Source organism: Phyllosticta citriasiana, assembly GCF_038021145.1.
Source record: "Phyllosticta citriasiana strain CBS 120426 chromosome Unknown IWZ02scaffold_3, whole genome shotgun sequence".
In the NCBI taxonomy this organism is placed as follows: domain Eukaryota; kingdom Fungi; phylum Ascomycota; class Dothideomycetes; order Botryosphaeriales; family Phyllostictaceae; genus Phyllosticta; species Phyllosticta citriasiana.
Window position 1 is genome coordinate 63,076 of NW_027117280.1, and position 23,799 is coordinate 86,874.

A 23,799-nucleotide genomic window follows, 5' to 3' on the forward strand; every position below is an offset into this window, starting at 1 on the left:
TGGCTGCCCGTTTACGACACACGAGGAGAATTCCAGTCGGTGATTTTTGGGCAGCTGGCGGGCCAAGAAGCTCCCCCATCGCGAAATCCACCTAGGCCTGCCATCCAGAAACAGCCGTGGTCTAAGGACCTGTGAAGTTGAGGTACCGTCATGGTTCACAAGAGGTCGAAAGGGGTTGAATCATGCGAAGTGTTCGGGTAGCACTTTCAGCTCATCATTTGCACTTTCCACAGATTGTCCCCCGCGACTCTGCACGTGGTCGATGTAACACGTCCCAGCTTCGGCCTGGTCGGTTATTTGCCATGAACTGATTTCTTGAACTCTTGAAGGATGCACAGCCAGTCGCAAACACAGACTTCGAATATGCTTTTTTTTTTTTTTTTTTTTTTTTGACAACTGGAGAAGATCAAACTCTTACTCGATGAAAAGTCAGTCTTTGCTGGACAACAGTTAGGTACACGAAGTTAAGGAGAATCGAGAGAAGGCCAAAATAATTTGGCCATTTTGACAATTCTGAGCTGCTCTTCTTGATATGCTTCAACCCGAGGCTCCGCGTCAACGGCATTCAGACACGGATGAGAATGAATCCGCTTGGAGCACGGTGGCAGCGAGCGGTCCGATCATGAGCTGAACTAGCCTAGCCCGGCAACCGACGACTCTCCACCGAATAAATGTGAATCGCTGTCTCCAATACAACACCAACATAGATTTTCCAATCTTTCTCTTCCCTAAATTTTTTTTTTTTTTTTTCGAGGCAATGTCATCTCAAGTCGCATCTGCGCTAGAGGAAAAGTATGCAGAAGAGCGCGACAAGCGCCTCCGGTCCGATGGTTTCGCCCAGTACGTCGACCTCCGCCAAGACGCTCCCGGGCTTGCTGCAGATCCATGGATAGACTATGACGCCCTCGCATCGCAAGAGCCGATTCTCAAAGACGGCGACGACGTCAAATTTTTGATCACCGGCGCCGGCCACATCAGTCTCCTTTTCGCCGGACGCCTGGTCGAGGCAGGGTTTGATCCGAAGGACATTTGCCTCGTCGACACTGCCGGTGGGTTCGGCGGGACATGGTACTGGAACCGCTTCCCGGGCCTGACGTGCGACGTCGAGGGCTACATCTACCTGCCGTTCCTTGAGGAGACGGGATACGTCCCAAAGCAGAAGTACTCGTCAGGTGAGGAAATTCGTCGACACTGCGAGCGCGTCGCCGCTCACTTCAACCTCCGCGGCTTGTTTTCGACAACTGTCCTCAGCCAAGTTTGGGATGATTCGAAGAGGAGATGGGTCGTCAAGATGCAGCAAAATCGGGGTCCCGGCCGCGAGAAGCTTGACTTGGAAGTGACGGCTCAATTCATCTACACTGGCAGTGGTCTTTTCACATGCCCAAAAGCTCCCAAGGTTCCCGGATTTGAAGACTTCAAACGCAGTCGCCATGTGTTCCATCCCTCGCGCTGGGACTACGAGTACACCGGCGGCTCGCCTGGAGATCCGTCTCTGGCCAAGCTCAAGGATAAGGTGGTCGGCATCGTTGGAACCGGCGCGACGTCGATTCAAATCGTGCCCGAAGTTGCAAAGTGGGCCAAACACCTCTACGTCTTTCAGCGCACGCCGTCCTATTGCAGCCCGCGGCGGCAGGTCGCCACAGATCTCGAGAACTGGTCCAGCATCGCGAGTGGCAAGGGATGGCAGAGAGCGCGGCGGCACAACTTCGACAAGTTTACTTCCAATGACCCCGAGCCTGTTGATCTTATCAACGACGGCTGGACCAAGCATCGCGCATTTGCTGGCCTCGTTGGCGGACCCAAGGCCATTACGCCACAGAATTTTCAAAATTACGCCAAGGAGCTGTTCGACCTGGACATTGAGCGCGCAGAAAAGGTGCGTGCGCACGTCGAGCAGCAGGTGCAAGATCCGACGACAGCAGAGAAGCTCAAAGCGTGGTATCCGGGCTGGTGCAAGCGGCCAACCTTTCACGACGAATACCTACCAACCTTCAACCGCCCCAACGTCACGCTGGTCGACACAAAAGGCCAAGGCGTCGAGCGCTTCACCGACAGCGGCGTCATCGTCAACGGCATCGAGCACGAGCTGGACGTCATGATCCTATCGACGGGCTACGGCCTCGCCATCGGCAACGAAGCAGCGCCAGGCTTCCGCAACGGCATCGCCATCGTCGGCCGCGATGGACGGCGCATCGAGGACAAATGGGGCGCAGCCGACTTTGGCACCTTCCACGGCGTGCTGACGCACGGCTTCCCCAACATGATCATCCCGGGCCTGTCGGGCGCCGTTGGCTCCGCCAACCTGACGTCCACGTACGACATGATTGCCACGCACGCGGCCAACATTTTGAAAGCGGCGACGCAGCGGGCGAGCGATCCGGAGCGTCTGGTTGTTGAGGCGTCGAAGGAGGCGGAGGAGGAGTGGACGAGCGAGGTGCAGAAGCGCGCGATTCGTTTGGCGATTTTTGCGACTTGTACGCCGGGCTATTTCAACCACGAGGGTGCGGCGGCGAAGAAAAGCATGGAAGAGAAGATGTTGGATGCGAAGAGGGCGCTTTGGGGGGACGGCATCTTTAGCTGGCAGAGGATTGTCGAGGAGTATGATGCTCGGGGTGGTCTGGAGGGCGTTGAGGTGTCGTGGTAGACGGTGTGGTTCTGTCTGTTTGTCAGTCTTTTCCTTTGGGCGCGAGCGCTTCCGCTTTGCAATGACTTGATCTTTCTTTTGCATCGATCTTTCTTGCTGTTGCCTGGTGATGGTTCTTCAGGATTCCGTGGCTGTGTTTTCCGCTGCTACTCATGTCACGAGTAGGCGGCTACACAAGGGAGTGAAGAAGCATTACTGTCTTGACATCCTGGAGGAAGACGGGTCCTGTTGTCTTCTTCTACACAACAGAAAGCAAGGCAGATATCCAACTCCTTTCCCCGTGCCAAGAGTCATCCAGCCAGTCTAACCCCGTTTGCAGAGGAGGGCTACCCACCAGGGGGACCTCGTTGCTCGTAACTCTCTCGACGACATTCCCACCTCTCTGTCTCAGCTCTTTCCATCTTCTTCTCTGCATATTCAACGGGAGACCCGGCCTTGTTGCAGAAATCGCTGTCGCTTTCTTCTATGCTCCCCGGTTTATTTTCTGGGGTAATGACGTATGAGGGTATTTTCAATTGTGGAGTCAGCCTAGAGGGCGCTGGATATTTCAACGCGCGTCTTTCGAGAATTCATCGAAGTTTGGCTGTTTTTTACATCGTCCGGCCGGTCGTTAGATACCACCAAGCATCTGCTTCTTCCTTGCCCTTCTCCGTCTCTACGTACTCCTTCAATGGTTTCACTCTACGTACCCATTTGTGTGCTACTTGGTTGTAAATTTTTCCGAGAGCCGACAAAGCCATCCCTGTTCGCAAATATCCCTGTTCTTAGCCGTCATCTAGACTTTCAGCTTGCCTCTTTTCCCAGAAGTCACTCCATCTCCTGACTTCGAGAAAATCATCTTTAGCCGCAAGGTGAGTGCAAGATAACGGGATGAAGATGGTAGGATCTTTGATCTTTGTAGCCCCCGGGAACTTGCTGAGGTTTAAGGGGTTCTTTTTCTTGCGACACGATTCTTTTTGGGCTGATTTATCGTCAGCAAACGCGTGGCAAAAACAATTGACCGTCGTACCAGGCCCGCTTCGTTCTCATCATCCAGCGTGGCGTGCTGGCCGGACGAAGCCACCGCCTTGCGCTTGCGACTTTCCTTTCGCCCCTCGCTCTTCTCCATTTCCGCTTGGTTGGAACACTTGATGTTGCTCTTTAGATTAAGCGACTGCGAGTGGAGCGGCTGTCGGAACCGAAGCCGCTTTGACGGGTCAGGTTTCGGAGCGTCGCAGCCCTCACTTCAACGTCACGAGTGTCGGCTCCATCGTTGAGCCGGGTCCGCCTACGGTCCATGTATCCTTCCCTGTAAACATCCATAAAGCCTTGTTGCAGTTTTTAGAAAAGGGCCCGATCGAGTCCTTCAGTAGTCAGCTACATGAATTCACGAAGAGGCGGAATTGGAACTCACTGGCGACATCCTCGTCATACATGAGCCCTCTAAAAGTAGACGGCATGGCTGTCAGACAAGGTGTATTCAATGTGGCTTGAGGACGAGAGAGGTCTTTCTAACAATGCCAGACAAAAAACCACAGGCTGGTGCCAGGGGAGGTGATCCTGGGGAAAGTAACCAGCGATGCCTACAACCGGAAGACTTCGGGATAACGACGAGAATTTCCTGCAACGGACGACGCGCCCTGGGAGGTGATGAGAAATGCCTTCAATCGACGCGTCTTGGAAGGTCGATGTGCGCCGTCAAATGGGGAGGGCTGAGGGGTTGATGAGTAATGCCTTTGATTGGGAAGAGTAAAGGGGACGACAAGTGATTCCTTGAATCCAGGCGCCTCGCTGCCGTGGCTTCGCCTGAGTGGAGTTGAAGTTGTGGCGGACAGAAGTTTGATCTTGAAAACGACGCTTTTCAAGTGTCCGGGCAGTAAAAGTACGTCTGGCGATGCCAAATCAAAATCGAGCGGCTGCTTCAAATGCGATTGGAGCGGGTTGCTTTCGCGACTCATTTGGTGGTGGAGCAGAAGAAGTTGGTTGGTCAGGGGCCAGCAGCAACTCTTTTGGCGCGTTTCTGTGTGTTAATCTCGTCTCGAAACGGCAAGTGAAAGCCTGCTGGCTGGTAAAAGTACCCTCAATCGTGAGTCGACACGTTGCTTTCTTAAGCTGACCTCGAATGCAATTGGTTCCATTGTCTCTGGCGGTGGCAGATGAATTTTGCCGCTTCTGAGTTCTTCAAGATCAGCGTGAGAGCTTCTGGGTTCGATATGGGAGGAATTAATGTTTCGTACATATGTATCGGTAGTCTTGGTGTCGCCCAAACAGTCGCTGGCCCAAATGAAGGAAAACGCTCGGGCTTTGGGAGCACTGAGAACTTCCAAATTGAGTCTTGGTGCATCGTCGCGCGGCCCGGACAATCTAGGCTGACTGGTGCCGGCACGAGAGTTTTCCACGGAGTTGAAAACATTGGGGACATCCAGATGAGGAGGAACGTAGGAAATCGAGACTGATAAACACAAATTGTAAGACACAAGAAAAGCCATGAGAGCAGATATAACTCAAGTGTTTAATGGAGCATTGGCTACAAATAGGGACTATTCGAGCTCCTTTGCGTAAGAGCACTTGGAGCACTCAGCCGTCAGTCGCTGGACATGAGCCACAGGAGCAGTCGAAACCTAGTCTGAGGAAGCAAATGATTGCTCTGTGCCATGTTATTGAAGCAAATCCACGGCCGAGGATCACAGCCAAGCGGTTAAGCGCGTAATTGGCGGCCATGACCGCAACGGCACGAACTAAAATTTCCAAACGACTAATGCAGACGAGAGAAGAATTTAAGGATGGTTTGTACTTGGAGTACTGTTTGGGGCTTGCAATCGCGGTTCGACATCCATCGACGTCAGTGCAAGCGAAGGCCGGACAGGCTATGACCTTTTTCCAAGCACCTATGCAGCCTCATCCAAGGTATGACTAGTAAGTTCAAAATAAGATGGTATTACTATGCTGCTGAAGTACAAGGGGGAATATCTGACACTAACAATTAAGCTTATTCCTTTTCTACAGCTGCCCTCGTCACTCTCTCACTCCTTCGGAGGCTTCCAAGTAGATCCAGCGCCGCCTCCACCTCCGCCGCCACCACCTGGCGCACCATCTTCTCCTGGCTTGCCTGGCGAACACGGCTCGCCGTTCGGGCCTTTCTGACATGGTCCTCCGGGGCCGCCTGGTCCCCCAGGTGCATTGTTGCCTGCACCGCCAGCACCACCTTTACCACCATTTCCTGCGTTCCCACCGTTGCCAGCGTTGCCTCCGCTTCCAGCGCTTCCTCCATTGCCGCCGTTGCCTGCGTTGCCGGCATTTCCTCCGCTGCCAGCGTTCCCTGCGTTGCCGGCGTTGCCTCCATTGCCTGCGTTGCCAGCATTTCCAGCACTTCCTCCGTTGCCAGCATTCCCTCCATTTCCTGCATTGCCGGCATTTCCAGCATTGCCTCCGCTGCCTGCGTTTCCTGCATTGCCGGCGTTGCCAGCGTTGCCGCCATTTCCAGCGTTTCCAGCGTTCCCGGCATTTCCAGCATTTCCCCCTTTTCCGGCGCTCCCCCCGTTGCCACCATTGCCTCCATTGCCTCCAGACGGTCCGGAAGGCGCAGATGGAGCCTGTGGGCCTCGGCAACCTGCGCTGCCACAGGATCCCGAGGGTGCGTACTGGATCTGGCGACACGATTCCCCGTTGCAGGATTTTGCTCCCCCAGCTTCACCATACTGTCCATACCCACCGTAACCGGCTCCCGCTCCAATTCCAGCCCCTACGCCGGCTCCTACACCGGCTCCTACACCGGCTCCTGCCCCAGCACCCCCAGCACCCCCTTGTTCAGGGACTGGAGCAGGTCGAGGGGCGGGTTGAACAGGTTGCGGGGCCGGGGCCGGACGTTCCTGGACGGGTTGGCGGACATCTAGACGACTTATTTCAGCCTCGGGGGAACGTCGACGGACTTTTTGTCCAGGGGCACCTGTGCGGTCCTCAATCGCAGGACGCCAGTCCTCACCTCTGTTGGATTCGCCCGCTCCCTCGCGGTTTCCTCTTTGTTCGTTCTCGCGATACTCTCCTCTACCGCTGCCACCGATGCGTCGGTTCTCCCCGTAGCCGGCGTTGTAGCCTGCGTTGTACCCGCCCTTGGCCTCGCACGACTCGCACTTGGAGCCGCCGCCTTGGCTGGTGTACCGGTCGCCGCCCAGTTCGATATCCAGATTGATATCGCCACCGCCATAATTGCCACCGGGGCCGTAACCGCCTTTGGGAATCTCGATTCGGTCGCGGTAGCCGCCGCCGTAGCCTTTGCCGTACTCGATTCGCGGATAGCCTCCCTTGATGTCGTATTCGGCCTCACCTCTGAAGCCGCCCTTGAAGCCGCCGTAGCCCTTGCCGTAGCCTATGCCGAAGCCCTTTTTCTTGCCGAAGATCTTTTTGCGAAATATCTTCTTGCCGAAACCCTTCTTCTTGCCAAACTTGCCAAACCTGCCCTTTTTGAACCAGGCGGCGCTGATATCGTTTGTGCCATTGGTGTTGGCTCCCAGGTCGGTGCCGTTGGCGTTGGCATTGCTTGCCTCGAGGTCAGCTCCGTCATCTTCGACATCGTCGACATAATCATCACCGCCGTCGTCAATACCACCATCGACATTTTGCTTGTTGACATCATTGGTGGCGTTTGGAGCAGCGGGTGAAGGATTCGGGACGGCGGGGACAACAGGGTCGACTGGTGCCGGGGAATCTGCTGGTGCGGGAGGATCGGCTGGAGGAGGATCTGCAGGTGCATTTTCGTCACGAGGAACAAGTGGTCTGTGGCCTCGGCCATGGCCATGGCCATGAGGAGCAACTTCGACAATGTTGTGGCCATGAGGGTGGTGATGCCGGTCTGGAATGGGGCCAGCGTTCGCTAGAGCGAGGTAAAAGACCAACAGCCGGACAACCTTATTGGCCATGACGGGCCGATGGAGGTTGCTTAGTGTAGAGAGGATGTGATGAGAAGAAGGAGAGATCAGTAACGAATGTTGTTCGACCTCGCGGAGGTTTGTTTGTTGTACCGATGGAGAACGGAGCCACTGAAGCAGGCAGATCTTTATAGAATGAGGATAGAGCCGTCGATCGTGTTTTGTCCGAGTACCGAGCGGTAAACAGTCCAGCAGATTTATTAGTTTCGTGGGTTGCGGTATACTTTCCCTGTCTGTCGATCAGTTGGTCGTGTGGGAAGATACATAGTCGTTTCGAGGTCAAGAGCATTGTCCAATCCTTGAATACTTGAGAGTAAACAAAACAAGTTAGCAATCTTGCAAGTCCGACGGTGAAGGCCAGTGCTGTAGCCCTGTGTGAATCCCAGCGACCATTTACGTCAGCATCACCAGCCCTTTTACTCATCAGTAGCATGTCAATAACACCTTGAAAATTGGAATTATGGCGAAATACCACGTACCTTGGTTCCCACGTTTTGGCTCCCATTCATGAGGTTCTGAATAAGGTGCTACAATGCATTTGAGCGTACAGAAATGTCAAAACCTGCTTTGGTAGAGGTAGCCGTTGCCGGTTGTTTCACAGCGCTGAATCTCGCGTCGTTGAGTTGATAGCGACGGAAGTGAGGCAGGGCTCCCATGATTTTTTACTGCACCCCGAATGAGAGCTTGTAGCAACTGCGCTATTGCATTTGCTAAAGTGAGTAATTGAAACCCACCTCAACAGTGCGCAGGATGGTCGGGCGGGACAACACTTTTGGTACATTTGCAGCTCCAATTGTTCCCCTTGTAAACTGTGCTAAACTTGCAAGTGGCCGTTAGTCGCTTTGGCTTCCAGGGAAACGGACACTCAATAAGCCATTCCACACCTTTTGGACAGGAGAGGTTGCTGGGCTGGTTTTTCTTGTCCCTGGCAGCTGTTGTAGTTTGGGTCATGAAACAAAAGAGCCAAGAGATTGAGTGTCACATTACCGCGGTCTCCATGGGAGACTTGGGTGTCGTCAGTGCACCAGACGCCTTGCGCACGTGGTTGCTAGGTCGGCTGGAGAGAGTTGCTTGAGGCTATTGGTACCTTGATTTCAGTACTTTCGAGGTCATCGATGGTACAAGAATGCCGAGAGTAGCAGACATGGAATCTACTGAGCTTTTCTTTCCTGTTGAACGAGTGTCGTGGTGATGTTTTTCGGGTGTCCAAGGCGGACTTCGAGATGCTGAGCCTTGACGGTGGAGCCAATTCCAGACAAGTAGCAAAACATCAAGACCCTTGTTCAAACAAAGACATCATCGTTTCGGTTCATGGTACGCCAATGGGGCTGCGAAGGTATAAACCCTGCAGCGCTCTCGGCTGTAGCCACCAACGCCTAAAGCATCTCGACGATAGTTCCTCAAAAAGATCGCGTCATTCTCAATCCGCAATAGCTTCAACGAGTAGTACCATTTCGTTTCTGTCGTATGCAAGCGTTGCTACTTTTCTTGCAATCTCTCCCAGAAACAATCGCGGCTGTCTCGTGGCAGCCTCACTATTTGTTTGTTGTGCGAACTTGACCGCGGACTCAATGCATCCAGCCAACTTCATTTGTGCGTAGCTTGTGGTTGCAAAGAGCCGTTTCTTTGTCCTTTCGTCAGCGGGCAGGGCAGAGCACAAAAAATTGACTCACTTACTCAAACCTCAAGAATTCCCCTAGGTTTGCACCTCCATCGCCTGCCAGTCCTCTCCTTTGGCAATATCCACTGCGCTGCTGACCTCTGTAAAGTCTTCCAACTCTTCACTCACGGTCTTGAGCTTCTCCTTTACGCTTGCAACACCTTCAAATCCAACGATATGTCTCGCGGGTGGATTATCATGGCCGCCAATCGCCGTCAAAGCGTGGACCGTCTCTGCAATGAGTCCTGCCCGCACACCAGGGTCGAGCATCGGATACAGTGACGCAATGTTTGGGGACGAAAGCATGTCGCCCACGCTTTGCGGAGTGTTCCCAAAAGACAAGTCATTAATGTCGCCTGACGGAGACGGCGTCTGCGCTATACTCGCGGATCGAGTATCAATCTTGTCGAGCAGACCGCTAAACATGTCGCGAGCTAGCGGAGCTGGATTGACGTCGGGCGCGTAATCGGGCATCGGAGGGGCTGACGTGATGCGATTGGTGAGGACATTGACTTCAATGTTGGGTTGGACAATGGACATTTTGATGTTGAAGGGAGCAATTTCAAAAGCAAGGCTCTGCGAGCCAGTCAGCTAAGAAGCAGCGTAATGCGTGGAAAGGCTTACATCACAGTATCCTTCAATCGCCCATTGGGAGGCGCAGTATACCCCCAATCCTGGTGTTCCCAGATGACCAGCTCGGCAAAAGTTAGCTGGATTGTCCTTTCTTGTACCGCTGGAGGCGCATACTTGTGCCTGTGAGCATGATAATGTGTCCATTCTTCTTCTTACGCATAGCGGGAAGGACGGCCTTGATGATGTTGACATTGGAAAAGAAATTGGTCTCAAACTGATTGCGAATGAGGTTCATTGTGCGAGTATTCTGAGACAATTCTTCGACAGTCCCCATAACGGTTTCGCTTGAACACCCGAGGAGCACGTCGACCCTCCCAAAGGCTTCGACGGCTTCGGCAACGGCAGCTTGACATTGGCCAATGACCCTGTGAGTCGTTCGTCAGCCAAATGCAGACAGCCACAAATTCAAATAGGCTACGCGCACCTTACCTAGCATCTAAGCCCACGATCCTCAGCCTCTCCTTCCAGCGCTCCCGCTCGCCCTCGGCCCTGCTCAAAATATCCAAAAAGTCCCGAAACTCTTCACTCCTTCCACTCTCACGCTCAAACTCTGCAGGCAAAACGCCAGCAACAACATAGTCACCGTGTTCCAGGACCTTTGTTGCCAGTGCTATACTAATTGGCGAAGTGCCATTCGTCAAGAACCACACGCGAGGAGCATTGTGCGGAGGGAATCGCGGAGATCGTGGACGAGCCGGTCGCGAGGGCGTCGTTGGAGCTGGGGCGCAAAGAGGGTCTTCTGGCGGCGGCGTGGAGCCCACATCGGTCATTCTGGCGGTTCAATGAGCGTTGTTGCGGGCATGGCTGGGAGGTCGCAATGGAAATGCGGAGGTGATGGTTGGGCTTCGGGAGACCGAGTGTGGAGAAGAGCGCGGCCGAGCGGCATGACGTTTCGCTCCGACGGCCTTCGGCCTTTGGCAATCTACAAAAGTCGCGCCGCCGCCGCCAGCCTTTACCTCCACCATTCTTCCAAACCATGCTACTTCTACGGGGCGCCAGACGGTCGCTTTTCACTACGTCTTTCCCGCACCTCGCCGCGTCGCGACGAATACCCATCCCGCAAAAGCCTCCGCCATTCCCTGTCGTCGAGTCGTGTCCGTCACCAACATGCGCGTGCCGTCCAGTCCCTCCGATGCCCGAGGGCCTCGATATAGACCGAACTCAAAACCTCAATGGCACCATGGCCAGCTACGGGGAACAAATCATGATTGCCACGGGCAAGGATGACTGGAAGAGCAAGATTGAGGACGAAGAGGACGCACACTTTCAGCGCAAGCTAAAAGAGCTGCTTGGAAGAAAAGGGGAGCTCTGCGACGTTCGTCACTCTGCCCGAGTAGTACTCACAAACAGATGAGCATTGCGCGCGTGGAGGAGAGGGAGAGATGGGCGTCGCGGTGGCAAGCAGCCAGCCGCGGCGCTCGAGCCTGTACCTGTATATGCTCCTCCTCGGTTGTGAGCGTTTGAGCTTTCGCGCATGCTCCTTGTCAGAATCTATGCTAATATTGTGTGTGCAGCCTTTTCACAATGCCAGCATCACGAATGTTTCGTTCCCTGCCGCCTCGTCTTCTCCCGACACAGCCTCTGCGTACCTTTTCCCCAGCTTCCGCTATCTCCCATCGATACCCCTCGCCGGCGACGGCGTCAAGAACTTTTTGCGCGGATTCGTCAAGCCAAAAGAGCTCCACCCTCTCAACTTTGAGATTCTTGACGAAGACCAGCAGGAAATAATGGTAAGAGATGAGTCGTTGCAGCAGCAATTTGAGGGCGTGAGAGAAGTGGACGAGATCATGGTCCTCATCTGCGGACATGGCGGAAGAGACGCGCGTTGCGGAATATACGGGCCGCTGCTGCGGGACGAATTTGAGGAAAAGCTCCAGGCAAATGGCATTCCCCTTCGACCACAACCCGACTTGCAAGAGCATCATGAGGGCATGTCGGCAAGCGTCGGGCTGATAAGTCACATTGGTGGACATAAGTACGCTGGAAACGTCATCGTCTACATTCCCCGGACCCTGCGCAAGACCAGACACCCTCTGGCTGGCAAAGGCATCTGGTACGGACGAGTGGGTCCGGAGCATGTCGAGGGCATTGTCGATGCAACCATTGTTCAGGGCAAGGTCATCAAGGACATGTTCAGAGGCGGGATTGAAGACAATGACGCGCGTTCAATCATCCAACTATGAGAATACCTACGACCCTGCTCTGTTAGACAGGCTATATAGACCTATAGAATCGGAAGGAATAAATCTATGTTGGACAGACCCGGACCTTGGCAAAATTCATGACGCGGCCACGTTCAAACTCCGCTAAACCCGTTTACCACTCTCTTTCAACAATAACGACCCGCTCTCTCGTTGCAACATCACAACGCTCGCTGTCCCATGCCGCGCGTTCTGCGCAGCTCGATCCGACCCTATGCAGGTGCTCTGCTCGTCGTCAGCGGCGGAGCCGTAGGCGGCTTTGCGTGGCGCCAGTACGCCTCCAAGCGCAAAACCGAGTCCGCTGGCCTCCACCCGCAAGACTTTTCCGCCTACACCATTGCCGCGCGCGAGCCCGTTTCCAGTACCAGCAGCATCTTCACCCTCCAAGCGCAAGATTCCACCGGTCACCAAGACTTGAAACATATCTGGAAGCGTGGCGTTTGGAGCGTCGAGGTCAAGCAGCCACAGCTGCAGATAGCCCGGGCGTACACACCGCTGCCACCATCGTTGTCAGCCGTGCCAGAATCGGCTGTCACAACGTCTTCCTCACACTCTGAACTGTCTTTGACTCCTCCTCTGGCCACGCCTGCTCTCGCCAACACAGACGATGACGCGCACTCTTCCCGCACCATCCGCCTGCTCATCCGCCGCGAGCCCTCTGGCGAAGTGTCCAATTACCTGCACCGCCTTCCCGTCTCTGCTACCGTCGAGCTACGCGGCCCCCACGTCGAATTCGAGATCCCACATGATACGACAGAAGTCCTGTTTATCGCGGGCGGGACGGGCATCGCGCCAGCCATGCAGGTCGTTCATGCACTGATGACGCGGGAATCAAACAACGCCAGAATGCGCATCCTGTGGGCAAACAGATTGAGGGAGGAGTGCGTGGGCGGAAAAAGCGACAGTGGCGCGAGCGGACAGGCAGACAGTGGCGTTGGGGGGTGGAAGAGCTGGATTGGGCTGGGATACAAGCCGAAGAGGGAGGAATCTTTGCTTCCGAAAGAAGACGAGGAGAAAAAGGGCGCAATAGTGCAGGAACTCGAGGCGCTCAAAAAGCATGGGGGGGCAGATGGCCGCCTGCGGGTCGAGTACTACGTCGATGAAGAGGGGAGCTTCATCAGGCCAGCGCACGTCTCCAAGCGCCTGGCCGAGACGAATGGAAAGGCTGGCACGCAGCTCATCATCATCTCTGGCCCCGACGGATTTCTCGACTCCTGGTCCGGACGCAAGATTTGGGCCGAGCAAGGCGAGGTCCAAGGTCCGCTCAGAGGTGCATTATCGAAAATGGATCTCAAAGGCTGGAAGGTGTGGAAGTTGTGATACAATCAGCGGGGCCCGCGCTGCGTCGACGATCACACACTCTACCCGAATCTCCTACGTCCGTCTACTGCGAGCTTCATTCAGCTTGTCCATGAATGGCCCCATCCGGTTTACCGAAGTCGTCCAGCTTGATAGGTAAGCGTCGTATATGCATTCAATTTGAACAAGTTGCACCGGTCGGTACGTATAACGAATCAACGCCACAAAAGAGAAGAGGGCTCACGGATAAAGACAGAGCCCTGCGACATTACAAAGCGCCTCGAGACTCGAGGCTGCCTCGTTAGTGGTTACGCACGTCAGTCAGCAATGACTATTCTCCTTCGTGGCCGGCGGATTTTGCGCCGTCGACGCAAGCCATCATGAACCTGGCGTGCCTGGCTGCAACCGCTATCTATCCGTTCGGACTTTACTTTTGTTTAAATACACGGAGAAAAAACCAGCAAGGGTGGCCTGCACCCAGCCTTTTTGTTCTCTGGGGCTTCATCTTTACTTCAAAAATGCAACGGGGCAGCGATATTGAAAAACAACGAGGCGTCGAGAGTGCCGAAAAGTCGCTTGTTGTTGGCCTTGAGTCGTCCCAGACCGATGCCGCGCCTAGTGACGACAATTCAAGGCCTGCCATCTTCAATTCTACCATCCAAGAAATCCTCTTTGTCTTCATTGCGACTTTGGGCAATGGCATGAGTGTTTTGGCTGCCGGAACAGTCGTTGTTTTGACAGACATTGTGAAGAAAGATTTGGACATGACCACGGCCGAGGTCACCTGGATCAATGGAGCATCCTCGTGCGTGAAATTCCAACCTAAAGCTTTCGATGTGACTAATGACCGTCAGTCTCGCATCTGGCTCATTTCTGCTCCTTTTCGGCCGCTTGGCCGACTTATTGGGACGCAGATTTATGCTCATTGGAAGCATGGCCATGTACGCCATTTTCTCTCTTGCGGCTGGCTTCTCGCAAAGCCCCATCCAGCTCGACATTCTCAACGGCTTCATGGGTCTGGCTTCTGCAGCTGCTGTGCCGACTGCGCAGGGCATGCTTGCCACCACATACAACAAGCCCTCAAAGCGCAAGAATCGCGCCTTTGCCTGCTTCAGCGCCGGCAATCCCTTGGGAATGGTCACTGGTTCCATTTTCTCTGGCATTGCTGTGCAATTATTCAGTTGGCGTGCCAGCTTTTGGTTGCTCGCCATCATTTTCGCCGTCGTCACTTGCACTGCAATCTTCGTATTGCCGCCGGACCAAAGCGCCAAACTGCCGCTCAGCAGGGACTCTGGCAAGAGGCTCGACATTGTGGGCAGTGGACTGACCATTGCTGGTATCGGCATGATCTCAGCTGCGCTCAGGTTGGTAATCCTTATGCCCGTTGCAAAACGTAGCATTCTGATCTGTCTATCCGCAGTCTCGGGTCTGATTCGCCGCAGGGCTGGAAGACGCCCTACGTGCTCGTCCTCCTGATTCTCGGCGTGGTCCTCATGATTACGTTTGTCTTTTGGGAAACGTATTATACGCATCCCATCATGCCGATGTACATTTGGAAGAATCGTGACTTCAGCATCATCATTTCCATGCTCATGTTTGGGTTCCTCGCCTTCCCCACCATGTCGTTTTGGTTGTCGCTCTTCATGCAGCAAGTCAAAGGCTACGGACCGCTCAAGGTCGCGGTGCACTTGCTGCCTATGGCCATCGGTGGTATCACTACGAATGTAGGTCGGCATCCATCGTACTTCTTCTGTGTTTCTAACGCCGATCAGATCATCGCTGGACTCATCATGCACAAGGTCTCGAACAAGCTGCTCATGGGCATCGGCGCATCCTGCTACACCTTGTCCTTCCTGCTTCTCGGTCTCCAGCACTCTTACAGCTCCTACTGGGCCTTCATCTTCCCAGGAATGCTCCTCGGCGTCGTCGGCGCTGACTTTGAATTCTGTGTCGCCAACGTACGCCCCCACTTTTCCTGCCTACATCCCGCAGCCGCCCTTTCTGACTGACTGACACCATCACAGATGTACGTGATGTCCTCCCTCCCGCCCTCGCAACAATCGCTGGCCGGCGGCATCTTCCAAACCGTGACCAAGCTCTGCCTGACCATCGGGCTGGGCGTCAGCACCGCCCTCTATGACTCGGTGCGGACCCACCCTGCGTCGTCGGGCTACCACGCTCACGACCCTTTTGAGCCGTACGCCGCCACCATGTGGTACTGCGCCGCAGTTGCCGCGTGCGGCATCCCCCTCGTCTTCATCATGCGCATTGGCACGCAGGGAAATGCCGAGGTGAGGAGGCCTGCTGTTTCGGAGCATGATGCAGACAGCAGCGAGCGGACACACAGTAACAGTTCGAGCTCGATTCCGAGCGCTGGTTCTGAGGGGAAGGAGAAGGAGGACAGTGTTGTGGCGCAGACGCCTGTGTTTGTGGACGAGGGGTTGCAGACAATGTAGAGGAGCTTGGGGAGAAAAATATAATGCAGCTTCTGCAGCTGTCTAGTCGAGATGGCTGATGGTTTAATGCTTTTCCTGTCCTCTTTGTTCATGATTTTTGCTAAGAAATACAGTAGACATTGATAGACGACTAGAATGATAAGACTTCGCCTGCTCGCTCCTGTCAAATTTGTTCCTCCGTTTTTACTTCTCTGAGTTAGTCACTGGATCGGTTTTCCCTGTTGGACGGACGGCTCGCTGTGCCGCTGTCCGCGCAGCATGTCACTTGGAGGCAAATGCAACGCTTTCAACGCTGCCTGCGTTCTTGCCGCCGTGGCTCTGCGCGACAGACTGGTGTTCACATGAGGTTGACGACAAGAGGCGGGCATGGAGTGTCAGCTTGAAGCTTCGACATCACCGTGTCTATGCGCTCAATCTGTCGGTCACGTTCTGCATCCTACCCTTGTTTTCTCTTTCTGTCGGAAGAAATTACAACAGTTGTCTGCGCGCAAAAGCCGTTGCTTATGGCGTACGGAGACATTCTGGGCCGCTGATTGATTCCTTATCCCATGAGTTACGAGCTTGATGCCTGGTGATCCTCGATGCGACCCGCCGGCCGCTGCTTGGTCCGAATCTATTGCTTCTCTCACCGCTTTTCCGGCAGGCTCGACGCGTGTTCTGAGATCGTGTCTTTATTATTTGCCAGCTCGCTGATTCGGTCGACTGCCGCATCATCCACGCCTCGCTTCCTACAGACGGTTCCTGGTGAGAAGTTGACGTGGATCAATTCATGACTATCCCTGTCAAGCACCCGCTCCTAGAATTTGACTTCTTGGTTCCTTATTCCGGTCAATAAAAGGCCCTTCCCACCATCGATTGCCGTCGTTTGTTTAAGCCGCTCAGTCTTTCAATCCACTCGCACAAACATATCTAACGGCCCAAATTCACGCATGCAAGATGTCAAAAAGCGCGAAAGTGCTATGGTGGAATAAGGATATAATCCACCTGAGATGCCCGGTCTGCTCAGAAATACATGAGAGGCCCACACCTTCCAAAGCAGCCCGAATTTGTACTCGGTATCCCCATGGGTACGCAAATCTACGGTTCCAAATCAACTACAGTCTACCTGAGTCAGAATACGAAATCGACAAGGAAAACTTGCGTTTTGTCGCCCTCGGTGCGAATCCGCCTCTTCCCGAGCTGGAAACTTCTGTGACGCAAATGATGGGAGGGCTTAATCTTGATGAGACAAGCCCGCAATTGCCTGGGCCTTCCGAAGAAGTGAGGCAGGGAATTGTTCGCGGAAATCGGGTCTTCTTGGAGAATCACCTCCGTTCCCTTCGCGAATCTGGCCAGGCTGAAGCTTTCCTGCGCGGTTTTGATCGCGATGGCAACACAGCGCTTGGATTAGCTGTTACCTTGGGAAACTACAACATCGTAAAGCTTCTCCTGGATTCTGGGGCGCCTGCCAACGGATTCGATCAGAGAAGAAGGACTCCACTCATGTGGGCTGCTCTTTGGGGCCACTACCGCATTGCGCAGCTTCTTATGGATCATGGCGCGTACAACGGCTTCGAGGACATTGACGGTTTCACGGCAATCGATTTGGCACAGCCTTCAGAGAGAAATGAAGATGAGCGACACCGTCATCCAGACTACAAAGGGTGGACCAAGGAGGCCAGCACAGAGCGCAAGATGATTGTCAACTGTGTCACTCTTCCCACACCACCTCCGAAGCGGATTGGACCTGAAAGTATCAAGCGCTGGTTCTTCCAGGAAAGCTGCCTCTTGCAATTCAGTTTGTTCGGCGACACTTGACCAAGGATAGCGCCTACATTTCCAGCTGATATCGCCGAAAGCCTGGCCGAACAACGCCGGACTTCTCTCTGATAGCGCCAGATGCGGTCCGCCGAACAGTTCTGACGTTTGAAGTTGCCGCACTCACCTGAGTTGCCTAAAAGGGTAATTGGTTTTTGGACTTCTATCTGACGAGGGCTGCAGCTGTACGGTGCGGTGCCGGTTTTGCTCATGTGTGCCGCAACCCGAATTTCGGCGTGTCTCCGCATTCTTGCAGTGAAAACTGTTATTCTTTCGCCCCGTTATTCTGCCACTTCGTGTCATGCATTCATCATGTGTTAGTCTCGCGCCATTGTCACATCCCATCGCCTACATGGCCGCAGCATTGAACTCGGAGCCGACACTGCCAAAAATCTTTTCAAGGACAGTCTCATCCCGTCTGCCTTCTGATCAAAGAGTGTCTTTCGTGAATGCCAAAAACCACGACACAACCGCTCACCTACGACAAGCACCCTGCCGACACGTCTCCCAACAAACGCTTCCCGGACGCGCATTCATACAAGGCCAGCCCTTGGCCACCAACCAAGCACAAAGATCGCCATTGACGCTGGGCCAATAAATCGACAAGTGCAAACAGACCGCCGTCGCCACGACCAACACCCACAGATTCAGCAAATCCCGCGACCGCGTCGGCCGCCGCAGATTTCGCCCGCCGACGCGCTGCCAAATGTAGTAGTGCAGCCCGCGCAGGAAGAACCATGCCGCGAGGAAGTGGAAGAGGTTTGGCATGTCCAGCCACAGCTTGCAGTCGCAGCACCCGAGCGCGACGTTGCCGAATATGGAGGCACTCAAGAGCCGTCGGAGGAGCCCGTGCGACTGGCGCAGCCGGCGCTGCCGCTCCCACTCAATGAACGCGGTTGCCATGTTGGGCAGCTTGAGAGTGGACGAGCTGTCGTGGCTGCTTGTTGGGCCGGTCTGTGGTGCAGACGTCCCGGGGATATCGACGTAGATACAGGTAGACGATAGAGGGCTGGGGACGCGGGGCTGTGTGGTAGAAGAGTCAGCGCTCTCGCCATGTATGCTGCTGCGCTATACGGGGGGCAAGGGCGTACTTTTACTCCGTCGCCCAGATTGTAGGCACTGAAGAGTGTGGCGTATGATTCGGGCATGTTTGGTGCCGACATGGCGTTTGGAGTTCCGGTTGATGTGAATGTAGACGTGGAGAGAATGGAGGTTTGAGCCGTAATGGAAGAGCTGGACATATTGAAGCTGTGCTGTACTGGAGCAATGAATAGCGCGATAATAATTCAAGAGTCTGCAGTCAACGCTGGAGAAGATGGAGCGGCGATGGCATCGCGAAGACTTGATCGATGGCTTCCCAAGAGGGGAAGGGGTTGACGAGCGCACCTACACGCGCACTTTCCACCGCAGTCTTTGCTTGCTTGCTTGCTTGATTTTCGACTGTTCTTCCTTCGTCCTACATACATCAGAAGTGCGCAGCTAGACTCGGACACAACGCCTTGGCCACCGGGAATGCGCTCATTGTCCACGAGGCATCGTGTGCAAACGAAAGCCTTTCACCGTTGCTCGCCCCTTTCGTCTTGAAGGCATCTTGCTTCAACGCACGACCACGAAAGTTTGAAGATGCTTGGCTTTTCGCGTAGCAGTGCCATTTCGCAGTCGGAAGCCTGCTCACAAAACACTGGAACTCGCGTTGAAGACGACAAGAAAAACGGAATGCCTCAAACGAAGTGTCAGACGCGCCGTTGCGACGAGCTCGACTAGTGGGTCGCCGCATCGCAGTCAGTGAGCGACCAGAGGGCTAGTAGGAGAAGAGAGAGGATGCCGGAGCTCCCGGAGCTTCGGTGCTGGATCGCATCGTTCAAGGACATTTTGGCTTGTTTCCTGTGTTTGTGCTCGATTCTAGGTTGTTCCAGAGTCACGGCGGCTGTGGTGGTGCACTGGTGCTCCAAATGCTCTTCACACGCAAGTATCCGCTCAATGCTCCAGTCGACAGGGAGTGCAGTGGGTGTTCGAAGAATGACCCATTTGCTCGAAACTACGAACTAGCTAACCACAACCCCAACAGATGTGAGGACCGACAAGTGGAATGACCCACAAAGGCTTCTGTGCCGTCGGTGTGGCCTGACTGTCAACAAAACTGACAGTCAAAGCTCTGGAGGTCGATGCTCTATTCGACACAAAGTGTCGAAATACAAAAGACGAACAACTGGCTGGTCTTGTCCCTCTTTTTCCCTCTCCTTTTCCCTCTTTCCTTCCATCTTTTGTTTTCTTTGTGTTTGAAACCATGTGCGAATAAGGACCATGGCTGAACAAATGGATGGAAAAGAAGGAATGCTGGTCCTCTGTCCCAATTTCGTAAAAAAGTCTATCACAGACGCCGAACGCCGAACGCCGAACTCCTGCACCAAAATGAGGAAAGGGAAGAACTCAAAAACCAAACGCAGCTCAAACATGCGAGGACTCGGGTATCTTCTGTTCAACCTCGCAAGACATGATCGACGAAGGCGGGGTGCTCTCGCTCGAGTTGCTCCCCGTGGTAGCGTCGATGCTACCGCCGCCGGACGAGCTATCTGAAGCGTCCTCGACTGCGGGATTCAGGAAGTTCACGATCTTGCGGATTGACCGAGCTCGCTTTGTATGCGGAATCTTGATCAAAGAGGACGGCAGCCTTTGATTCTCAGATTCTAGAGATCCGCGACCACTCCCCGAGAACCTGGAGTGCAGGTCTGTCAAGGAGTCGCTGAATCGAACCGACATGCGCTGTATGCGCTTGGGTTTGGCAGCGGTGTCGGGCAGTATTGCCCTGTCCATTGGAGATCTGCCAGTGTCAGCACATATTCGTTTAAGCAAGATTGATTTGCTCACCCGTTAAAATCTATCAAAGTGGGCTTCTTCAGTACACCTCTCAGAGATCCCGCCGCTTTTCGAGTATCGATCGCGGCGTTCCCCGAGAAATCAGGTATGATCTCCCGGCGACGGTAGCGAGATGAAAACGTGCCATCACCGTTGGCGACATTCTCGGAGTTCACCATGGCCGGGGTCGTTGGAACTGGGAAAGCACTAGTGGCGACTTCCTCGGGGTCCACCAAGACAGTGGTGCTTGCTGTTAGATGACGGTAGGCCGAGGCTGTGTGAACTGGACCGGCGCGAATGGTGACGTTCTTGGAGTCCACCAAGGCGACGTTTCCGGCTGCTCCGTGGTTCCGATTGGGATAACGGTTTGTCGGGGTCGTCTGGGACAGGGCACGTTGATGCCGTAAGGAGTGGAAAGATCTCCGGGATGCAGTGCTTAGTCTTTGCTCCTCGTGAGTGCTGGGCGCGCTGGGGATCATTGGACTTCCCTGCAGCCCACGCGATTGTGAGGTGGAGGGCAAGCAGATGGTATGAGGGCTGCGTGTAAGGGGAGCGGATTTGACAGACGGCGTTCGCCCATGGGGGTGGGGAGCATCCTGCGGTATTGGCGGTGGTCCCGGGATTTTGATTTGACTCTGTTGCTTCGGCGGTGGGTAGACTGGGAGAACGGCACGTGAGGCCCTTTTGGCCATTTCTAGCTGTTGAAGCAACGCAAGTGGCTGACGAGGCTGCTGTCGTGGAGATTGCGGCTGTGGAAGCTGTGGTAAAACATGCCGCCGCTGCTGCTGCTGCTGCTGCTGCTGAACAAGTGGTTGCTGAACCTGTTTTGCAAATTGCCGTTGCTGCTGTTGCTGCTGCTGGTGGTGGAAATGTGGCTGCTGAACAAGCGGCTGCTGAGCCTGTTGTTGAAACAGCTGCTGTTGAAAATGCGGCTGCTGAATAAATGGCTGCTGTTGTTGTTGAAGCTGCTGCTGCTGCTGTTGCTGAGCGACAGTCTGCTGGACCTGTTGTGTGACATGCTGCTGCTGAAGCTGTTGCTGAACTTGCTGTATTTGAGATTGCAGCTGCTGCAGTTGTGAGAATTGAATATGTTGCTGAACCTGTTGATGAACTTGTTGCTGGAGCTGGAACAGTTGCTGCTGGAGCTGTGATTGGTCGAATTGGGGCTGAAGCTGCGGACCAAATGCCGGGGATGCACAGGTCGGGTACATGAAGTTTGGTTGAACGAAGGTCCCTGTTTGTTGAAATGTCTGTTGCTGCGTCATCGGCTGATCAGTTGGAAGCGCCATGACGGAATTTGAGATTGAGGCAATGGAAGGGGCACAACCGCGCAAGGCGGACTTGGCTTTTGCGCGTCGACTGGAATGAGTGCAGAGCGAGGGATGCTTTTAAAATCCGTTGCAAGGCAGCACATGCCGGCGGCCACGACCGTTGACGTCGCCGTCAGGACTGACTCAACTACTGCTCCCTGGATTTGCGAAGCCGTTTCTGGTCACGTCTAGTGATTAGCTCGCGAGTAGTGTATCTGTTTCAGCGGGCTTACACTGCTTTAACACTGCCGTTGCTGACCTCGACCAAGGTTCCATGGCAAATGCACTGCTTGAGAGTCGCGTCGACCGCAAAATAGCGGTGCTGCCATGGAATTTGGCATAAAAATGTCTGCATGCAAAACATGAGCCCACAATCTGACAGACGTTGATTTGCCGCTTGTAGGGTAGGGTACCGCTAACGAATCGACCGAGGAAAAACGGCCCTGTATCCCTTTGAACACATCCAAGTAGTCGGTCGTCAGGTAGGCGCAAACAACGGCAATATCAACAGGCCGTCGTCTCAGATTGTCCCTAGTCGTCCAAAACGGCAGCTGATGCGCTTAGGATGTGCTTTCGGGCGGGCCCAGATCGAACATGTCGTGATTCACATCAGAACAGACCCTTGGCGTAATCCGTTCCAGATTCACCTTCTGGATACATACCAAACCCCGCGTGGATTTTCTCTGACCTCCCTGATCGCCATTAGGGAGCCGAGAAGGCAGTGAGTCGTAGGAGAGTGCTTCCGGCGATTCTCACGCGGGTGCTTGGTCCCGAAAATCCGATCTGCTGCCCGCAAATCCGGGGTTGGACGGCTGGAGAAGAGCTGACTGGACAATGAGCCGTTGATTTTCCGAGATTTGTACTTGGTCAACCGACGGTGTGGTATTTTGGTGTCATCTCTGAGGTGGTAGAACCACATTGATGGGATGCGAGACCTGATACAGTGGAATGCTGAAAAGGAGTTGACATTGTCAAAATACCTGTATCTGTCGTCCAATATGGTCGACTGCTCCTGCTAGGCCTCGTTTCTTGTCGAATGGGATCAGAGACGTTCATGCGATTAGACAACAACTAGCGAGTGAAGATCGAGCGATGGCGGTCATGTGCAAATCTAGGGCGTAGTTGTTCTTGAGAAAAACACGCGATGGGCGTGGAAGGGTTGGATGAAGGTGTTGATCGTCGAATTCCCGGTCCCATCAAAGGCAGTCCGACATTCGGAGCCACGAGGAGATTCCGGAGCCGATAAATATCCACTCGATCTGGAAGGGGAACGAGCGCAAGTTGTTTCTACGAAAAATGTGTGCTGGCGGTGATGTGGTTGGTGTTGCGGGGTATTTGGGCGTGAAAGGCGATGGTGTTGAGGTCGGCAGGGGGGAGGTCAGGCATGACTCGCGACTGACGTCAGGCCGAGTCGCGTCTCTCTTTCCCGTCCGCTGGACCACACGCCAACACCAAACAACACACTCGACATCATGACACACTGCAACACACGACAACGATTCAGAAAATTCACTCTCTGGCGTACTGTCGAGCACCCGAAAAACAGAGGAATCCAAGCCGCAATTGTACGCGCCGAGCCTTGTTTCATGAAGGAAGCTTCCCATCACCAAACAAGAGGACAGGATCATCATGGACTGATCAATAGACTTGCTCTTTAGGCAGACACTTCCCTACGCCTATCGTTTTTTGATGACCTCCGCTCCCTCAATTGCGGCGACCTATACCGCATCGTCGCACCCAGTTTGCCGAAAAAGGGAACAACACAACCGGCTTTCAAAAGAACCATCCCTTGATAGAAACAACACCACTCCTCCGCTCTCCGTGCATCCCCTAGACCCTTCCATTCTTAGATACGAGAATCCACTACCCCGTCGCGCCTTCTGCTCACAGCCTGCTCCAAATCCACTTCTACAAGCCAAAGCTCTGGCGAAAATTCGTGGCATACACAACACGGAACGGGTCGACAGGAAGTCTTCAAGCTCTCGAGAGCTTTGAACACAAGGATCATTCTTTGAGCTCTCCGGGGTGGACAGAGGGAG

The 23,799-nt window shown here is 54.1% G+C and overlaps 9 protein-coding genes across 9 annotated transcripts; 5 read left to right on the plus strand and 4 right to left on the minus strand.

The window, feature by feature from the left end:
• Positions 1–757: 757 nt before the first annotated feature.
• IWZ02DRAFT_496999 (putative monooxygenase) lies at positions 758–2,924 on the plus strand (the record flags this gene model as incomplete). Its single annotated transcript, XM_066770182.1, has 1 exon — positions 758–2,924. The coding sequence occupies one exon, from the start codon at positions 758–760 to the stop codon at positions 2,642–2,644; it is 1,887 nt and encodes a 628-aa protein (XP_066624906.1). The 3' UTR covers positions 2,645–2,924.
• Positions 2,925–5,599: 2,675 nt separating this feature from the next.
• IWZ02DRAFT_168709 (uncharacterized protein) lies at positions 5,600–7,992 on the minus strand. The gene is made up of 2 exons (XM_066762167.1): positions 6,606–7,992; positions 5,600–6,512 (listed from the first exon to the last, which is right to left on the minus strand). Exons 1-2 carry the CDS (start codon positions 7,537–7,539, stop codon positions 5,647–5,649), a joined length of 1,800 nt encoding a protein of 599 aa, XP_066624907.1. The 5' UTR covers positions 7,540–7,992; the 3' UTR covers positions 5,600–5,646.
• Positions 7,993–9,149: 1,157 nt separating this feature from the next.
• Positions 9,150–10,731, minus strand: IWZ02DRAFT_443536 (uncharacterized protein). Its single transcript, XM_066767034.1, has 4 exons — positions 10,271–10,731; positions 9,956–10,206; positions 9,833–9,903; positions 9,150–9,784 (listed from the first exon to the last, which is right to left on the minus strand). Exons 1-4 carry the CDS (start codon positions 10,609–10,611, stop codon positions 9,245–9,247), a joined length of 1,203 nt encoding a protein of 400 aa, XP_066624908.1. The 5' UTR covers positions 10,612–10,731; the 3' UTR covers positions 9,150–9,244.
• Positions 10,732–12,110, plus strand: IWZ02DRAFT_443540 (FMI1 protein). Its single transcript, XM_066767035.1, has 2 exons — positions 10,732–11,156; positions 11,356–12,110. Exons 1-2 carry the CDS (start codon positions 10,818–10,820, stop codon positions 12,022–12,024), a joined length of 1,008 nt encoding a protein of 335 aa, XP_066624909.1. The 5' UTR covers positions 10,732–10,817; the 3' UTR covers positions 12,025–12,110.
• A 13-nt stretch (positions 12,111–12,123) lies between these two features.
• IWZ02DRAFT_168726 (uncharacterized protein) lies at positions 12,124–13,586 on the plus strand. Its single transcript, XM_066762169.1, has one exon. It carries the CDS (start codon positions 12,223–12,225, stop codon positions 13,360–13,362), a length of 1,140 nt encoding a protein of 379 aa, XP_066624910.1. The 5' UTR covers positions 12,124–12,222; the 3' UTR covers positions 13,363–13,586.
• IWZ02DRAFT_168723 (major facilitator superfamily domain-containing protein) lies at positions 13,515–15,975 on the plus strand. The gene is made up of 6 exons (XM_066762168.1): positions 13,515–13,542; positions 13,598–14,146; positions 14,196–14,705; positions 14,762–15,065; positions 15,114–15,299; positions 15,366–15,975. The coding sequence occupies exons 2-6, from the start codon at positions 13,722–13,724 to the stop codon at positions 15,795–15,797; spliced, it is 1,857 nt and encodes a 618-aa protein (XP_066624911.1). The 5' UTR covers positions 13,515–13,542; positions 13,598–13,721; the 3' UTR covers positions 15,798–15,975.
• Positions 15,976–17,156: 1,181 nt separating this feature from the next.
• Positions 17,157–17,387, plus strand: IWZ02DRAFT_366375 (ankyrin repeat-containing domain protein; the record flags this gene model as incomplete). Its single annotated transcript, XM_066764361.1, has 1 exon — positions 17,157–17,387. A coding segment is annotated over one exon (231 nt), but the record flags the coding sequence as incomplete, so codon positions are not given.
• A 555-nt stretch (positions 17,388–17,942) lies between these two features.
• IWZ02DRAFT_487921 (uncharacterized protein) lies at positions 17,943–18,835 on the minus strand (the record flags this gene model as incomplete). Its single annotated transcript, XM_066769411.1, has 3 exons — positions 17,943–18,012; positions 18,238–18,617; positions 18,686–18,835. 3 exons carry the CDS (start codon positions 18,833–18,835, stop codon positions 17,943–17,945), a joined length of 600 nt encoding a protein of 199 aa, XP_066624913.1.
• A 1,029-nt stretch (positions 18,836–19,864) lies between these two features.
• Positions 19,865–21,821, minus strand: IWZ02DRAFT_168820 (uncharacterized protein). Its single transcript, XM_066762170.1, has 2 exons — positions 20,463–21,821; positions 19,865–20,415 (listed from the first exon to the last, which is right to left on the minus strand). The coding sequence occupies exons 1-2, from the start codon at positions 21,737–21,739 to the stop codon at positions 20,043–20,045; spliced, it is 1,650 nt and encodes a 549-aa protein (XP_066624914.1). The 5' UTR covers positions 21,740–21,821; the 3' UTR covers positions 19,865–20,042.
• Positions 21,822–23,799: the final 1,978 nt, after the last annotated feature.

What these genes read in the sequence shown, in the direction of transcription:
- IWZ02DRAFT_443540 (XM_066767035.1), top strand. Translation starts at nt 10,818, where the DNA reads ATGCTACTTCTACGGGGCGCCAGACGGTCGCTTTTCACTACGTCTTTC. An exon ending in GAAAAGGGGAGCTCTGCGAC is followed by an intron (nt 11,157 to 11,355) that starts GTTCGTCACTCT and finishes TTGTGTGTGCAG; the next exon opens with CCTTTTCACAATGCCAGCAT.
- IWZ02DRAFT_443536 (XM_066767034.1), bottom strand. Translation starts at nt 10,611, where the DNA reads ATGACCGATGTGGGCTCCACGCCGCCGCCAGAAGACCCTCTTTGCGCC. An exon ending in ATCGTGGGCTTAGATGCTAG is followed by an intron (nt 10,207 to 10,270) that starts GTAAGGTGCGCG and finishes AACGACTCACAG; the next exon opens with GGTCATTGGCCAATGTCAAG. An exon ending in CGATTGAAGGATACTGTGAT is followed by an intron (nt 9,785 to 9,832) that starts GTAAGCCTTTCC and finishes ACTGGCTCGCAG; the next exon opens with AGCCTTGCTTTTGAAATTGC.
- IWZ02DRAFT_168723 (XM_066762168.1), top strand. Translation starts at nt 13,722, where the DNA reads ATGAACCTGGCGTGCCTGGCTGCAACCGCTATCTATCCGTTCGGACTT. An exon ending in TGGATCAATGGAGCATCCTC is followed by an intron (nt 14,147 to 14,195) that starts GTGCGTGAAATT and finishes AATGACCGTCAG; the next exon opens with TCTCGCATCTGGCTCATTTC. An exon ending in ATGATCTCAGCTGCGCTCAG is followed by an intron (nt 14,706 to 14,761) that starts GTTGGTAATCCT and finishes GTCTATCCGCAG; the next exon opens with TCTCGGGTCTGATTCGCCGC.
- IWZ02DRAFT_168726 (XM_066762169.1), top strand. Translation starts at nt 12,223, where the DNA reads ATGCCGCGCGTTCTGCGCAGCTCGATCCGACCCTATGCAGGTGCTCTG.
- IWZ02DRAFT_168709 (XM_066762167.1), bottom strand. Translation starts at nt 7,539, where the DNA reads ATGGCCAATAAGGTTGTCCGGCTGTTGGTCTTTTACCTCGCTCTAGCG. An exon ending in AGCGGGCGAATCCAACAGAG is followed by an intron (nt 6,513 to 6,605) that starts GTGAGGACTGGC and finishes TAAGTCGTCTAG; the next exon opens with ATGTCCGCCAACCCGTCCAG.
- IWZ02DRAFT_168820 (XM_066762170.1), bottom strand. Translation starts at nt 21,739, where the DNA reads ATGGCGCTTCCAACTGATCAGCCGATGACGCAGCAACAGACATTTCAA. An exon ending in ACTTTGATAGATTTTAACGG is followed by an intron (nt 20,416 to 20,462) that starts GTGAGCAAATCA and finishes TGACACTGGCAG; the next exon opens with ATCTCCAATGGACAGGGCAA.